General features: G+C 51.6%; 1 protein-coding gene across 2 annotated transcripts in view; it reads left to right on the forward strand.

Annotated features, from left to right (window-relative positions):
• Positions 1-11955, forward strand: part of Sox13 (SRY-box transcription factor 13) — a 44098-nt gene extending 32143 nt beyond the window's left edge. The window contains exons 2-15 of one of the 2 annotated variants that reach the window (XM_017797460.2): positions 1758-1956; positions 4131-4242; positions 4324-4410; positions 5655-5827; positions 6019-6087; positions 6425-6539; positions 7821-7883; positions 8167-8252; positions 8436-8598; positions 9091-9200; positions 9321-9417; positions 9785-9928; positions 10709-10970; positions 11533-11666. In XM_017797460.2, coding sequence (XP_017652949.1) covers positions 1759-1956; positions 4131-4242; positions 4324-4410; positions 5655-5827; positions 6019-6087; positions 6425-6539; positions 7821-7883; positions 8167-8252; positions 8436-8598; positions 9091-9200; positions 9321-9417; positions 9785-9928; positions 10709-10929 — 1638 coding nt within the window. In that variant the 5' untranslated portion in view covers position 1758 and the 3' untranslated portion in view covers positions 10930-10970; positions 11533-11666. Of the gene's footprint in view, positions 1-1757; positions 1957-4130; positions 4243-4323; positions 4411-5654; positions 5828-6018; positions 6088-6424; positions 6540-7820; positions 7884-8166; positions 8253-8435; positions 8599-9090; positions 9201-9320; positions 9418-9784; positions 9929-10708; positions 10971-11532 lie in introns of both variants that reach the window. The other variant, XM_008830369.3, reaches the window with a different exon arrangement.
• The last annotated feature ends 4331 nt before the right edge of the window (positions 11956-16286 follow it).

Consider the following 16286-nt stretch of genomic DNA (forward strand, 5'->3'; position numbering starts at 1 on the left):
AATTATCACAGACTAGGTCATTGATGATGAACAGAGGTTTGTTTCTTTCTGTTGTAGTGGCTTGGAAGGCAAGTGCCTTCTTGCTGTGTCACCCTATGGCTGAAGGCAGAAGGGCAAGGGAGTCCAAGTCAACTCAGCTCTATTGCAAACTTGCTTTTCTAACAACTCAGAATGACATTAATCCATTTGTGAAGGCACAGGGCTCCTGACCTAAACCTCTCTAATGAGTCCCCATCTCCCAAGACTGTTGCAAGAAATGGTCCAGTAGCTGAAGGCAGGCTCATGACTCATGGGAACCTGCTTTGTGTGCCACTGGAGCCCAGAGACATCCCTGTATGCTTTCTCAGGAACTGGGGAGGGTGGGCATCTGCTGCTCTGGCCTTAAGCCTCACATGGCCTTGGGAAGTTACTCCTAGATCCTGCAGGTGCTCACCCTCTAGTTGTCCTAAGCAGTGATGTGGCAGGAGAGGAGGCTGCTTCTCAGGAAGTTCTTGGCATTGTAAGCCGGGCATAGTGGCACAAATCTGTAATCCCAGCACCTGGGAGGTAGAGGCAGGAGAATCAGGAGTTCAGGGCCTTCCTCAGCTGTGTAGTGAGTTCAGTGCCAGCCTGAGTTAAGTGAAACCCTGTCTTGAAAAACAACAAAAAGCTAAGGGGCTGGAGAGATTGCTCAGCACTTAAGAACACTGACTGCTCTTGCAGAGGACCTGACTTCTGTTCCCAGCACCCATGTCAGGTGGCTTGAAACCACCTCTTACTCCAGCTCCAGGGATCTGACTTTTGTAGGGATCTGCACACACACATGCACATACCCACACACAGATAAACACACATACACATAGTTAAAATAAATAACTCTCCAACCAAAAAACCCCCCACAAAACGTAGGACTGCAAGTATCAATGTCAGGAGAGACTAGACTCGGCCAGGGACTCTAGCTAAAAAGCAGAACACTTTCCCGAGAGCCATTCCCCTATTTCTCTTTATTTGTACGACTTTTGTTAGATACATTAATCTAAGAAGTATTTCACGTTCACTTGTCCCTCCAATGAGGAGAATAAGGACTTGAGGTTGTAGCTCAGTGGTAGAGCAAACACTTAGCTTGTGGGATGTCCTAGGTTAAATCCTCAGCACTACAAAAAAGAATGTCTTGTACTGGGTCATTGATTCTGGGTCCTTTTGGCCAGTTGGGTGGGGACTACGACAGACTGGCCTGTATGTGAGGACTCACACAACTCCAGCGTTTGTCGTTGGATTGGGAATTCAGGTCCAGATTCTTATGTGCTGTCTCTTGATTTTAAGTTTTAGTAACGAGTTATAATACATATGTATACACACACACAGTATTCAGTTCTATCAGACTCAGAAGCAGCAAGTTAACCAACTCTGGCATCCTCAAGGGAGTCCTTCAATTCACCAGACCCAACACTGCAAAAAGCAGAATGTTTGCCCTGCAAGAGCAAGGCCCTGGCTTCAGCACCCAGCACTACAAAAGAAAAAGGAGGCAGAGAGTGCTAGTGTGGGCCCAAATATCTCTAGATCTATAAAGAACAAGGAAGCCAGAGGAATGGAAGAGCCTCTTTTAACTTTTCTGTGGCTTCCCAAAGTAGACTTATTTTGGACATGTGTGTATTTGAGGGATCCCTGGTACTTGTGCTGGAGCAAAGAATGGAGGCACCCCGTGAGTTCCAGGGTGGGTTTACAACTGGGCTGTGGACCTCATTCATCTCAGTTCCTTCTTGTTTCTCTTCCCATAGGATGTCCATGCGGAGTCCTGTCTCTGTGCAGCTGGCCCCAGATAGTGCCGGCACCATGGTGAACTGTACTATTAAGTCTGAAGAGAAGAAGGAGCCTTGCCATGAGGCCCCCCAAGGCACAGCCACTACAGTGGAGCCCCAGCCTGGAGACCCAGCCCGGGACCCTCAAGATGCCGCTAACCCCCAAGCTCCTGCTCAGGTGCCTAGCACTTTCCTGGGACCCCTGGGCCAATGTCCTCACTTCTGTAGCCTCATACCTGATGTACCCTCTCCACCAGCCCGGCATGTTCTTGTATAGTATGGGTGCAGAATGGTCTCTGGAGGGACAAGATGGTGAGTTCAGATGAGCAGGAGGGGAGCATCGTCAAAGTCAGCCTGGGTCGCAAGCCAGGTCACCTGTCAGACCAGGTTCCTTCCGTCCATACTTGAGACTGCTCCTTGGAGGGACCCAGTCCTTGTTCCTGAGGACTAGTTGGGGGAGACAGGATGCATGTGCTGAAAGTCTGGCTTAAAAGCAGTCTAGCCATTTTCATATGATTTAAGAAAGTCAGTCTCATTGTCTACGTTAGAGTGAAACCATTTTTTTCTTTTTTAACTATTTTTACTTTCTGTATATGAGTGTTATACCTGCATGTGTATAAGTACACCTGTGTCATGCAGTGCCCAAGGAGATCAGACGAGGGTGTTCAATCCCCTAGAACTGGAATTACAGACTGTTGTTAGCTGACATGTGAGTCCTGGGATTCGAACCCGGGTCACAAGAACAGCCAGTGCTCTTAACTGCTGAGCCATCTCTTCAGCCCGTAAAGTGAAAAATCACTGTTAAAAGACCATGTAATTTCCTTAAGATGAGGGAACTAGGGGCTGGTGAGACAACTCCAGGTAAAGTACTTGCTGCACAAGTGTGAGGATCAGAAATTTGGATCCCTAGAACCCAGGGAAAAGTGAAGGAGGTGTAGCAGCCTCTTGGAGGCAGAGATGGGGAATCCTTGGAACAAGGTGGCTGGCTCAGGTAGCTGGAACCTGAGAGCTCTGGATTCAGTAAATAAAGTAGAGCGTAGCAGAGGAAGATACCTGTCAACTTCAGGCCTTCATAGCCCCTACACATATGTAAAAGCACCTGAACACATGTGTGCCCACAGGTGTATATGGTCTGTAAGGCTTCTGCAGCTCTTAAAACTTCTGTTTCATACACAAGATGTTAAAAGGGAATTATAATTAAGAACCAAATGAATGACAATGAGAGTTCAGGGACTCTGAGGACCCCAGTGTGGAAGAGTGGGGGTAAGGGTGACAGGAAGCACTTCATGAAATAGTGGGCCTCAGGCACCAGGAGGCTTGTCTGAGAAGATGAGACAGGGAATACTTTTTAAAAAGATTTATTTTTATTTTTTATTTTATGTGTATGTGTGTTATGCTTGCATGTATATAAGTGCACCTGAGTCACAAAATACCCAGAGAGGACAGAAGAGGATGTTGGATCCCCTGGAACTGGAGTTATGGACAGTTGTTAGCCACCATGTGGGTGCTGAGATTCAAACTCAGGTCTTCTGCAAGAACAGCCAGTACTCTTAACTGCTGAGCCATCTCTCCAGCCCCAAGATTTATTTATTTATTTTATGTATGTGTACATATGTATATCTGCATAAGTTTATGTGCACCACATGTGGTGCAGGTATCTGTGGAGGCCGGAGGGATTTGGATCCCTTAGAACTAGAGTTAGAGGCAGTTGTGAGCTGCCTGATTTGGGAACTTGTCTTCTGCTCTTAACCACTGAGTCACCTCTCAGGCCACAGGGAATCCTTCTTAGGTCCAGGGAATGCTTCTTAGGGAGGCCAGGGTGGGTGCCTGTGAGTAAGCAGCCTGGCTGGGGCGGTACAAATGCACAGGCCCTCATGGTGCAGAAGGCATGATGGCAGAAGCTTGAGGCAGCTGGTCACATTGCATCTGCAGTCAGGAGCAGAGAAAGCAATGTCTGCAGTCCAGGATCCACTTCCTCAGGGTGGGTCTGCCCTGCTCAGTTAAGTGAAGACACACTTGGGGTGTGTTTCCATGGTGTTCCTAAATCCAATGAAGATTAGCCATTACAGGCCGCTCCTGACCTAGATCCCATTCATATGCTTCAGTGACAATCCTGACTGTCAGGATGGAGGGCAGGGACTTGTGTGGGATCCAGCCGCTTCTGAGTCACCAAGCCTGGCCTGAAACCCAGAACTCTTGTTTTTTCAGTTTTCTGAATGAGGCTGGGTCAAATTTAGGGTGGGCCCATAGCATCTGGGGTCCCTCAGAAAGGACACTTCTGGGTACTTAACTATCCCTGTATTATATGCTTCTTTCTTGGGAGTGGCAGTGACAATTCAGAGTTTCTTACAGGACTGTGCCTCTCCAGAGAGCAGCGGGTCCCCAGATCCCAAGAGACCAGCAGCCTCTGAAGCAGCTTCAGGAAGCCAGGAGCGGTTGGATTTCAATCGCAACTTACAGGAAGGTAAGGTGTCCAGTCAGAGGCAGGGCCTGGATGGGAGGCCTTCAGATGGATCTCACCCTGACTCACCCTGCCTTCTTTCAGTCGTGCCAGCCATTGAGAAGCTGCTGTCCAGTGACTGGAAGGATAGATTTCTGGGAAGGAGCTCTGTGGAAACCAAAGATGTCAAAGGTACAGGCCTGCGTGCAGACAGTGGGAGTGTAGGGGTGGTCTGAGCCCCTTTCTCTTCTGGTCTGGCCAACCACTCTGCATGTATAGGACAGTTTTTGGTACACTTATACACCTGTCTTGTGTCCCTTGGCTCCCACTTTGTCCTGGGGAACTCATCACCAGCCCTTACCTGGGAGTCTCCAAGTAATAATCTGGCCAATCCCCAGGTAGAAGAGGCCTGGCTGGGCTGGAAGCAGATCCTATAGGATAGATTTAGGCTGTCAACAGTAACTCTTGGGACACTTTAGGCTTGTTGTTCCAGCTCACTGCTGATAGTTGAATCTGGGCTTCTGTGGCTGCACTGTGGACTGCTGCCTGGCTTTCTCAGAGTGGTCATTTTCTCAGTGTGGTCAACTATACCCACAGTGGGAGCTTTACATCACTGTACCAGCTCCCCTACCTACTGAACAGGGATGGGGTCCTAGGTGTCAGCATTTTCAAAAGCACCCTGAAAGTAAATTGTCCCCAGCCTAGCTCTTAGGAATAACATGCTACAGCAGCCAGCAAGGTTGGAGGCCAGGGAAGCAAGCTAACAGATCCTAGATAACAGCTTTCCACGTTAGCTTATTCATCATCAAACTAATCCTGTCAAGTGACTGTTATTGTGCCCATCTGTGGATTAAAAATCCCATTGGCTGCGCACAGTGGCACATACCCTTGATCCCAGCAGGTAGATCTCTGAGTTCTAGGCCAGCCTGGTCTACATAGTGAATTCTAGGTCAGCCAGGGCTACATAATGAGACCTGTCCCAAAGGATAGGATAGGATAGGATAGGACAGGATAGAATTGAATTGAATTGAATACAATTAAAAATTTTAAAAAAATCCCTCTAAAGTACAGAGAAGTTGGGCAGGAGAGATGGCTCAGAAGTTATGAGCACTGACCGCTCTTGCAGAGAACCCAGGTTCACTTCCCAGCACCCATGTGGCGGCTAACAACCATCTGTTAACTTCAGTTCCAGGGGATCTGATGCCCTCCTTTGGCCTCCACGGGCATTTCATGACATGAGTTCACTCACATACGTGTAGGCATAACTTAACTCATACACATAAAAATAAATTGTTTTAAAAAAGAAGTACAGAGAATTTGAGAACTAGTCTGGCAGAATTCTGGGATGTAGAAAATGTCAAATGGATAGGAGGTAGGACATGTGCACTGACAAACACTCTTCATGGTGGTCATGGTGGTTTTTCACTGTGGAACAGGGACCCAAGAGAGCCTGGCTGAGAAGGAGCTGCAGCTTCTGGTCATGATCCACCAACTGTCTGCCCTTCGGGACCAGCTCCTGACAGCCCACTCCGAGCAGAAGAACATGGCTGCCATGTTGTTTGAGAAGCAGCAGCAGCAGATGGAGCTGGCTCGGCAGCAACAGGAGCAGGTGCCACCCAGGGCCAGGGCTCAGAGTCCTCCACGGGGAGGGTGATGGCCCACAAGCTGAGGCCAAGTTCTGAGAGTTGGTGTTCTCCCCAAGCTCTCTAGTGGGACTCCTGGGGAAGTTGGGGTAGGGCTTGGGCAGGTGCTGGAGGGCCAGGGCCATGTGTGATGCCCTTGCCAACTCTCCCTCATCAGATCGCCAAGCAGCAGCAACAGCTGATTCAGCAGCAGCACAAGATCAACCTTCTCCAGCAGCAGATCCAGGTGATGATAGGGGGTGCAGGCGGAGGGTGAGTTTCCTAGCAGGTACAGAACAGGTCTACTCAGGCCTGACAAAAAGACTGCGTTTCTGTTCTAGTTCCCTCCTGTCCTGAGGTCCTGTATTTTAATAGATGACCCCAAAATGTCATTCTCCCCAGCTCAGACTCAAGGACATGGAGACAGGCTCACAGACATGGCCTGGGGTCAGATGGATCCTTTGGAAGACTGTCCATACCCTATGCCCTGTGCACGACCCTGCCCCATCCTGGATCATAGGCTGACTCCACCTAGGCAGCTCTTTGGACCCCCAGGGACTCATGCTGAGTTTTTTTTACTTCAGCAGGTTAACATGCCTTATGTCATGATCCCAGCTTTTCCCCCAAGCCACCAGCCTCTGCCTGTCACCCCTGACTCCCAGCTGGCTCTGCCCATTCAGCCCATCCCTTGTAAACCAGGTGAGTGGGGCAGGGCAGGGGCCACCACTGAGACTGCTGACCTAAGTTCAGGGAAGGAGCCCAGACCCACTCTTGTCCGTTAGTTTGCTCTGTGGGCCTTGGTTTAGGATCTATCAGTGGAGAGTGAGTCTTTCTTTCTGAACTTCTCTGAGAGTGAAAAGGAAAAGTGTACTGCAAACCACAGAGTGCTCCCGAGACCTATGGTGACAGCCGTTTGGTTTGATCTCAGAATGCTAATGTCTTGAATTTTGAGCGTTGGGTGTCCCCCAGTTGTAATAGCTACCATCCCTTTGTTCACACTTGTCCTGCTCAGACCCAACAGCCCTGTAGTTCTGTCACTGTTGGTGAGCTGTGGGGATGATAAAAAGGAACTTTAATCTTGAAGAATTTAGTTTTAGGAGTGAGAAAAGCCTAGAGATCTTTGGGGGTCTGGAGAGGCTTTCTGAGGAGGTGGCACTTGACTGAGTCCTGGAGAAGGGGAAGGAAGGTGGGGAGTGTCTGGAGCTGAGGGTAGGGTGCTCAGAAAAAGGAGGCTCCAAGAGCAGCAGTGGGTATGAGTTAACAGGAGTGTGGGATACTGTTGGAGATGGAGCATGAAGTCTGGGAAGTAGGATGCACTGGAACATTTGAATAGTGAATGTGTTGTCTCTGGTTGTGGGTAGCAGGAATGTAGGACTGACAGGGAACAGGATCCCATAGGCAGCTGTGCGATAATCCTAGTGAGTCCAGTGATGGTGGCAGCAGACACAGAGTTGGGGACGGGGCAGGCATGCTTCCTGTAGCTGCCCCAGGAGAGTAGGTAGGTGTAAAGCCAGCCCCTCTGATCGCTGTTTCACAAGCCTTAAATGATAGCCTGTGATCCGTGGCACTTAGTCCAAACTTCCAGCTGCAGAACTGACCTTGCCTGGCAGCAAGCTTCATGACCCATATCATGTCCTCACACCCTGTCACCCCATCTCTCCCCTCGCTGGAACAGAGTACCCTGACTTACCTCCTGTGGGCCTTTATCATCATCTGCCATGTGGTTACTGATTTGTACACAGGCTTATCTCTGCCTGAACTGTCACATCTCATTGATATTGGGCCTAGTGAGGTAGAGTATGTAGAGGAGAGAACTGTAGAGGCCAAGGATGAGTTGAAGTCTAGAGGACCTGGTTTCAAATCCCAGTGCTTCTGTGTAATGGCTCTGTGGCAACCCACTGAACTTCCAGAATCTGTTTTTTTTATCTGTAGAGTGAGACTGATGTTTTGAGCACCTCTTATACACATGTATTATTATAGGTGGAATACACATGAGGCATGCCTCCCAGCAGGTATCTTCAATTTGTCCCCCACACAGAGCAGGTACATGGCCCAAGTGTGCATTGGATGAGTAGGCAGTGTTCCCTCCCTCCCCCGTACCCTGGAAATCATTTTAGAGTGGGTTGAGAAGGGCAGCACAGGGCCTATGTGCCCATCAGCCTGCAGGAGACATTCGGGAGGGGGATGGTCCTTTGTGCTTGGACCTGTTGAGGTCAGTGGTGAGAACAAGTTGGGCTAGCTCCAGGCTCTGCCCAGTAGTGTGTGGTGCCGGGGCCTGCTGTTCTGGGCTCATCCAGGACTCTGCCCCTTGCTGCTTTTTTTACAGTGGAGTACCCGCTGCAGCTGCTGCACAGCCCCCCTGCCCCTGTGGTGAAGAGGCCTGGGGCTGTGGCCGCCCATCACCCCCTACAGGTACACCACTCCCTGCCAACCAGTGGTCTGGGGCCCCCTGCCCTGGCTTCAGCTCTTCTCCCCACTCGTTCTTTCCCTCCTGTCTGCTCTGGGCATGTGTGCTTGTCTCACCCCCCTGCATCCTACCTGTCCTTTGATTGGGGGTCTCCATAGGCGTTCCTCACTTTCTTTCTGGGTCCCCAGGAGCCCTCCCAGCCCCTGAACCTCACAGCGAAGCCCAAGGTGCCTGAGCTGCCGAACACTTCCAGCTCCCCAAGCCTGAAGGTGAACAACTGTGGACCCCGCCCCTCCAGCCATGGGGCTCCCACAAGGGACCTGCAGTCCAGCCCTCCCAGCCTGCCTCTGGGTAAGCTTTTCCAACTGCTCTTACTTAAGGGAACAGTTGAATCAGATGCCATCTTGGATATGTCCCTTCTGTTTTTCAGTTATAGTTTTTTGAGGTTTTAAATTTTTTTTTTTTACAGTGCTGGAGACTGAACCAGTCTGTTACTGAGTTCCATCATAGCCTCTCTTTTATAAAGCCAGGGGCTTGTTCAGCAAGGTGCCCTTCTTCCTCTTCACATCCCATTTGTCTGGGCACATCTAACTTTAGATGGTTTAGGCTTGGGACACTGAGCCACAGATCCAGGGCTCCTGCCTTATTCCCAACCTATAATCACTACACAACAGCCATCATAGGTGGCAGTGGTCTGTGTAGGTGGTGTCCCATGAGAATATATGGGAAGGGACGGGGAGAGCACCAGCATAGTGAACTCTCAGGACTAGCATGGCAAGAAGTGTAAGGAGTATGGATTGCCCCAGGGATGGGGTCCTAGCTCCTCTGCCCTTTCTAATATAGGCTTCCTTGGTGAAGGGGATGCGGTCACTAAAGCCATCCAGGATGCTCGGCAGCTGCTGCACAGCCACAGTGGGGCCTTGGAAAACTCCCCCAACACCCCATTCCGCAAGGTATCGTTCACACGTCCCTGTGCCCAGGTGATATAGGAGGTGCTGAGGCAGGCACTTTACCCACTGAGCCATCTCCCAGGCAGGAGGTGCTGAGGTACAAGTTGTCTCTGTCACTCCCAGGACATCATCAGCTTGGACTCATCCCCAGCCAAGGAACGGCTAGAGGAAAGCTGTGTGCATCCCTTGGAGGAAGCCATGTTGAGCTGTGACATGGATGGTGAGGGCACTGGGCTACTGGACAGAGCACCACTTTCTCCTGCCAGGGCTATGTCTGTCTCTGATCCCTTCTCTCCCTCCTTTCTTGGGTCCTTCTCAGCATGCATGCTCCATTGTTCCTGGTGTGGCTATCATTAAGTCTACTTTTGCCAGACCCTGTAGCTCTGGTTGTGTGCTGTGCCTACCCTCTGGCTATGGTGGGCCCCTGATGTTCCTGGCCCTTTGGCTTCCTACCCACTCTCTCAGTACTCACCTTCCTGGTCCTGAGCTGGCTTCTGTGGAAGCTTCCTCAGCGCCACCTGGTGGCCATACAAGGGATGTTGCTCTGCCAATCCCCAGACCGGCTGCCTGACTACCCCGTTCCCTAGGATCCCGCCATTTCTCTGAGTCCCGGAACAGCAGCCACATCAAGAGACCCATGAATGCCTTCATGGTGTGGGCCAAGGATGAACGGAGGAAGATCCTCCAAGCCTTCCCAGACATGCACAACTCCAGCATCAGCAAGATACTTGGTAAGGCCCAGGCTGTAGCTCACAGGGTCCCTGGGTCTACTTGGGGTTTGCATGGTAATATGTCATGTCCTGTGGACCCTGGTGGAATCTTACAGGATATAGGAGTTGGGTGGGGTATGATGGGCAGCTGGATCATGGGGTCGTCCCAGTACAGGCTTTTGGTTGCACCCTCCTTAGAACTTAGTGCATTCCTTACCACCCTGCATCCCAGGGTCTTCCTAACCTATGCTGTGGTGGTAAATAGGGAAATTGATGATCTGGACTCAGTACAAAGACTTTAAATGCCATGTTATGTCTGAGGCCGGGCAGGGCAGACAAGGCTGGATTGAGGGTGGTGTTTTCAAAGCTAAGCCCCTCCTGTGACAGTGCAGGTTTCTTGTCTGAAACACCAGGGGTTTATTTTGGCTTTGTGGTGCTGGGGATGCATCCCAGGGCCTGACAGATGCTAGGCAAGTGCTCTACCACTGAGCTACATGTCAGCCTGACACCTGATACTTGGTGGCCTGGATGGCTGCTCTTTTGTTGATGCCTGTGGGGCCACAGGCCTCTCAGGTAGCTGGGTTCATTGGGATGAGAGTGGTGCTGATTACCTGTCCATGCCAGCCTCATCCATTCACATGTGCAGCATGCACAGAGTGTCCACATTGGGTTAGGCCCTTGCTTAATATTTGTCACATGTGTGTCACCTGGGGCCCAGAATCCTCTCAGGGCTTCCAGGGCCTGGGGATTCAGGGGACCCAGCAGAGCCTGGCTCTGAGTGCTTGCCTGGGGCTGGGCCAGGCTCTCGCTGGAAGTCTATGACCAATCAGGAGAAGCAGCCGTACTATGAGGAGCAGGCACGTCTGAGCCGGCAGCACCTGGAGAAGTATCCTGACTACAAATACAAGCCAAGGCCCAAGCGCACCTGTGTTGTGGAGGGCCGGAGGTTGCGTGTGGGCGAGTACAAGGCCCTGATGAGGACACGGCGCCAGGGTGCTCGCCAGAGCTACGCCATCCCGTGAGCAGGCCCTCCCCAGTGGCCGGAGGCGGCTTGTGGCTTGCTGTGAGAGGCTGGGGTTCATGTATGGCTGGCTCTTGAATAGAACAGGGTGTGTGTGTGTGTGTGTGTGTGTGTGTGTGTGCCAATTGTGAGCATCTATGTGCAGGTGCACATGTATGTCATCTGCCTGTGCATGATTTCTGATGGAGAATGACTGTGTGAGACTGAAGAGAGCATTGGTGACTGAGAATTAGGTATGTGACCCAGAGTGGTTGTGGGGCACCAAAGGAACACAGGCCAAATTCAAACATACTGAAAATGTTCATCCTCTAGGAAGGCTCCTGACTTGACTATGGCAAGCACTCTAGTGGATTCTTATAGACAGGGATGTTAAGAACACCCATTTCCTGAAATCAAATGGAATTTACATGCCACCCTCCCAGACACACCCATGGCCTTGGATGTGGCCTTAGGGGATAGAATTTGGCCACCAGAAAGCACACCCAGGGGCCGGGTGTGAATCATATAGACAGAGGCTGGGATGGGAGTACATGCCTGGGAGACCTGGTGGGGTGGGAAGGGCCCATGGGTCCATCTGTAACTGCACCTTTTCTCCACCTCTCAGCCTGCAGGCTGGCCAGGCGCAGGTGAGCTCCTCAGACGTCTTGTTCCCTCGGGCATCAGGCATGCCCCTGGCACAGCCACTGGTGGAGCACTGTGTCCCCCAGGGCCTGGACCCCAACATGCCTGTCATCGTCAACACCTGCAGCCTCCGGGAGGAGGGGGAGGGAACAGATGACAGGCACTCGGTGGCCGATGGAGAGATGTACCGGTACAGTGAGGATGAGGACTCAGAGGGCGAAGAGAAGAGTGATGGGGAGTTGGTGGTACTCACAGACTGATCCCAGCCGGCTGGGTCTGGCCTGTCTCCACCAGGGAAGACCTTGTTCTCAATCCAATGAGCACAGCCAGCCATCCTGGACTATGTTGGTACTTGGACTTGGGCGTGCCCAGGCGATGGGTGAAGCTGTGCACTTGTAGATACATTCCAAAGGAGGGGTCCTCCCCTCAAACACACCTTCCAGCACACCTGAGGAGCTGGGCAGGACTTGCCTGGCTGTGATGGGCCAAGCTGGCTGAGGTCCTTTGCCCTTGGGGTTAATGGCCAGGGAACACTGGATGCCCTTCCTCTTGTAGGTCTACCCACCTAAGGGGACGGTCCCCCGAGGTCACATGCTTTGTTTCCATTTTGTCCTGGCTAAAGTGGCTACTGTGGGACCGACCAACACCTCTGCCTACAAGCTCCCAGGTCACTCCTCTGTCACCAGGGTCACTTTGCACTTCATGCGAAAGGGTCTGGTTGTCCTGTGTTTGTCTCCTGTCATGTGCCTCTAGCTGCTATGTGCGCCTGCACACATTTTCGTCTAGTTGCTCCTGGCAGAAGGTATCTGCTGAGTGCCACTGTGACAGGCATGTTGATGAGTTCTGTGATGTCTCTTGATGCTTCTCGGGGGCCTCTTCTGTGCTTTCTTTGTCCCCAACTGCTACCTCTTTGTCAGTCTGGTGTCTCAGGTTCTGTGTGTCTTGTCCCCATGTACATTTTTCTGTCCTTGCCTCTGCGAGGCCGTCTCTCCATTCCTTCGTTGGTCCCAGCCCCACCACACCCACTGGATTCTCTGAGTCTCTCTAGGGCCTAGCCTGCCCCTGGGCCTGGCAGCTTCCTGATCCCTTGCTGACCTCCCTCCCACCCCCACCCCTTCATCCCAGCCAGTTCCCATGGAGTCATTTTTAGCTCCAACAGCATGAGAATGTGCCTCAGTCTCCAAGGGGTTTTGCTCTGGTGTCCCAGCCTGAGTCCCAGGCGTGTGGGCCAGAGGACTGATGGCTCCCTCTTTCTATCAGTGACAGAGCCTTCAGAGGGAACTCCCATGGCAGTTGGTCTCCATCTTTCAGAGCAGAGGGTGGGTGGTTCTGGTTCTGCCTGCTTTCTTCCATCCTGTCCTAGGGAACAGACTTCACTCTTGATCAGCTTTCCAGTTGTTTCCCAAGAAAATCAAAGCCCATTAGCCAAAGATCTAGAACAGCCTAGGACCAGGGAGGTGATCCCAACTCCACCGGGCCAGGTGCCTCCCCCTCCCCATGGCCTGACTTCTCTCCAGACTGTTTCTTTTTATGACTGTAAACATAGTCCTTTATTTTGTTACTAAGAAGATAATGATGCATAACTTAACCAGCACATTTGTTTTCTGATGGCATAATAAAGACAGACCATTTCGGAACCCAGACCTTTGCTCTGGCAGGGAGGTGGGCCTAAGCTAGTTCCCCTGCTTGCTGCCAACTGGGCACAACCGTCCCTGGTTGCAGCTTGTGGGAGCATCAGACAAAGGGCCTGGAGGAATGGCTTTGGCAAGGGATATGTAAGACAGTCCCCTGTGAGAGACACATGTGCTGAGAAAGGCCCTGTCACAGCCTGGAGAAGCAGTACAGTGGCAGGGGAGCAGTATAGTGGGGGGCGGGGGAGGGTCAGCTCTCCTCTCTGGGCCTCACTGTCCCAACCTGAAAATAAGGAGCTTAAATTTCTCCATTATCGGTATCCTCCTCTTAGGGAGACTCCCTAGAAAGCTGTGGGCTCATCAGAAGAGGGCTTACACACAGACACACAAACTGTTTCATGGGCGCCCTGCCATTGTGATTAAGGGAGCAACATCCCTAATGATGTGCTTCAGGACTATGACTTTACACTTTGAATGGCATTTACACTTTTTCTTTCTTTTTTTTTTGGTCTTTTTGAGACAGGGTCTCCCTGTAGCCCCAGCTGTCCTGGAACTCACAGAGATCTGCCTGCCTCTGCCTCCCAAGTGCTGGGATTAAAGGTGTGCACCACCACGCCCAGCCCATTAACACTTTTTCAAAGGTATAGTTATGACTATGTCAGTGTAGATAATGGAAAGGGCTGGAAGGACTGAAAATCTTCAAAATACATATAATTGAGGTTCTATAAGACATCTTTTGAAAGAAATGAGCTGGATTAACAACAGGCTTATGTCCTCAAATGAGGGAGGTGATGGGTGGTGTATAGTCCCCACAGGCCTGGTCCCATGTGTATCAGGCTAATCCAAGCCCTCTCTTTAGAAAAAAAATTGGGAGGGACCCAGAAGCAGGACACCCTGCCCAGGTGACTGGAGGGATCCTCATGGGTATGTTCTCAAAGGGATGGTCCAAAGGACCAGGGATGTCCAGTCCAGAAAAGGGGCACAAGGGAAAAGATGATGTTCAAAGTTGCCAGGTGGGCAGAGGTAAATCTATGTAGTTCATGAGGTTGAACTTGGACTGGGATGAAAGTCTCTAGGTTCACTATTTTGGTTTCTCACACACACACACACACACACACACTTTAGCAAAGATGTTCCAAAGTAGAGTGAACATGGGAACACAGGAATTAATGCAAACTCTTGACACTGGAAAAGGGATTTCTAAAGAAGTGCTGGTGAGAAAGCTGGGTTTTTTGCAGGGGAAGGGGGCCCAAGACCACATGATACCAAGAACTAGGGGCATTGCCCTTTGGTCCTGGTGTATCCTGACTGCTGGCTGTCCCTCAGCTCTGGCTGACTTTTTCACTGCCCTCACATGGTTTACTGCTCAGCCCAGAGGCAGGGAGGAGCAGGTGCCTGAGGCTGGGCAAGCACTAAGCCCAGCCTCTAGCTCTGGAAATGCTTCTGCCTGGTACTAGTTGGTGGCCACTGGGGGGGCTGCCCTCCCCTCCAGACCCCACCCCCTCAAAACTAGAATCCACAATCTGCTTGGGACTCCTCCCAGTCCTGAGTTCCTCTTGCTGCCCTGTCTGGTCATCTGCTGCCTAGGGGGTTCTGCCAGCACTGACAAAAGTACTCTAGGTATCTTTGTCCTCATACCTCTTCCAGCTGCTGCGCAGTCACTGCCCCAAATTCTCTTAGACCACCCCTTCCTGTGAGAGGCAGAGAATGGTCATGTGGGCAGAAGCAGGGACAGCATGTTCTGGTCACTACCAGGAAAGCTCACTCTGCCCTCACCTGCCTCTGCATAGGTCAAGGGTCAGGCACTGGAAAGATGGCTTTGGCCTGGAGCTCCTGGCCAGGCTGTATGATGACAAGAGAGGAGAGAGGACTTGGGTTTTGTGGGGGAGGGATACAGGGCCCTCACTCCCCAAGCCCACCTGTCCACACCTCCCCCTCCAGACAACTAGAGGGATGGCCGTGTCTTGAGGTGGTAGGAGGGTGCCTGCTTTAACTCCACCCACATAGATGGTAGCCAGGACCTCTGGGCATGGGACAATTCCCTTGGGACCCTAACCCAACCTCTCTGGGCTCACCTCTGTGAACTTATCTATAGGATGGTAACATGAAGCCCCAGGAGGCTGCACATCAAGCCACTGCACAGTGGCTAACACTGCCCTTGGTCCCAAGGTGACTGAAAGGAACAAGGAGGGCACTATGATGTTATGTCCATGGCCACCTGGCCCTACAGGTGACCTTGGGACCCCTTCTTACCAGCTCTGGCATCATCTGTATCCCCAGGCATGTCTTTCTCTCGGGTCCTCCATTAGCACCCTCTCTGGAGTGCTGGGCTCCACTGGAGTACTGTGACCTTGAAGGGCCCCAGCTGCCAGTGTCCACCCAAGCTGTTGCCATGACACCTGGTACATTTACAGATAGAAGCTAAACATCCAGATTCCCCCCAGGCCAGCTGCTACCATTCAAGACTTTGGATATTCTCACCTTAGCATTTCTGCTCTGGTCGCCCGAAAACCCAGCAGACTGGTTCCAGAAATCACTCTTGCCTGCTGTCATGCCAGGTAGAGACGCTCTTTCCCACCCCTTAGCTGAGTGCTAGAAAGGACTGGAGGAAGTAATGCTGGCTCTTCCCTTGCTTGGCCCAGATTCTTGGAGTCTAGCCAAGTCCTTACTAGTGTCCCTCCAGATGCCAGAAGTCCAGAAACAAATGCTTTAATGCAGAAAACCATGATAATTTACAGATGAGTCACGGTGGGGATCTGAACAAGACCCCTGGGAACTGTAGGGATCATAAGAAGGCTGAGAGGTTGACATTTTCAGCATCTGGTTCTGCCCAGGCAACTGTGTGGGCTTCAAGAGACCTAGGGCCTGCTTGCCCCTGCCCCTTGTCATTCCCAAGTAGGGAGACCTGGGTCAAGTTCAGGACAGATGATGGAGATAGATCCTTGAAAGGGAGAGGCAGGCAGAGTTGGCTCTTGTACCAGCTACCCTACCCCAGGCCATGTTCACTCCGGAAGGGCTGCCACTTCTCTGTCCTTCCAGGGCCTAGCAGCAGCTCAGGGAGGGAAACATATCTCCTGGAGGCTGGGATGGGGGGGGGGGGCGGGGC

This window comes from Nannospalax galili, unplaced genomic scaffold (assembly GCF_000622305.1).
Source record: "Nannospalax galili isolate Female #2095 unplaced genomic scaffold, S.galili_v1.0 scaffold113, whole genome shotgun sequence".
NCBI lineage: Eukaryota > Metazoa > Chordata > Mammalia > Rodentia > Spalacidae > Nannospalax > Nannospalax galili.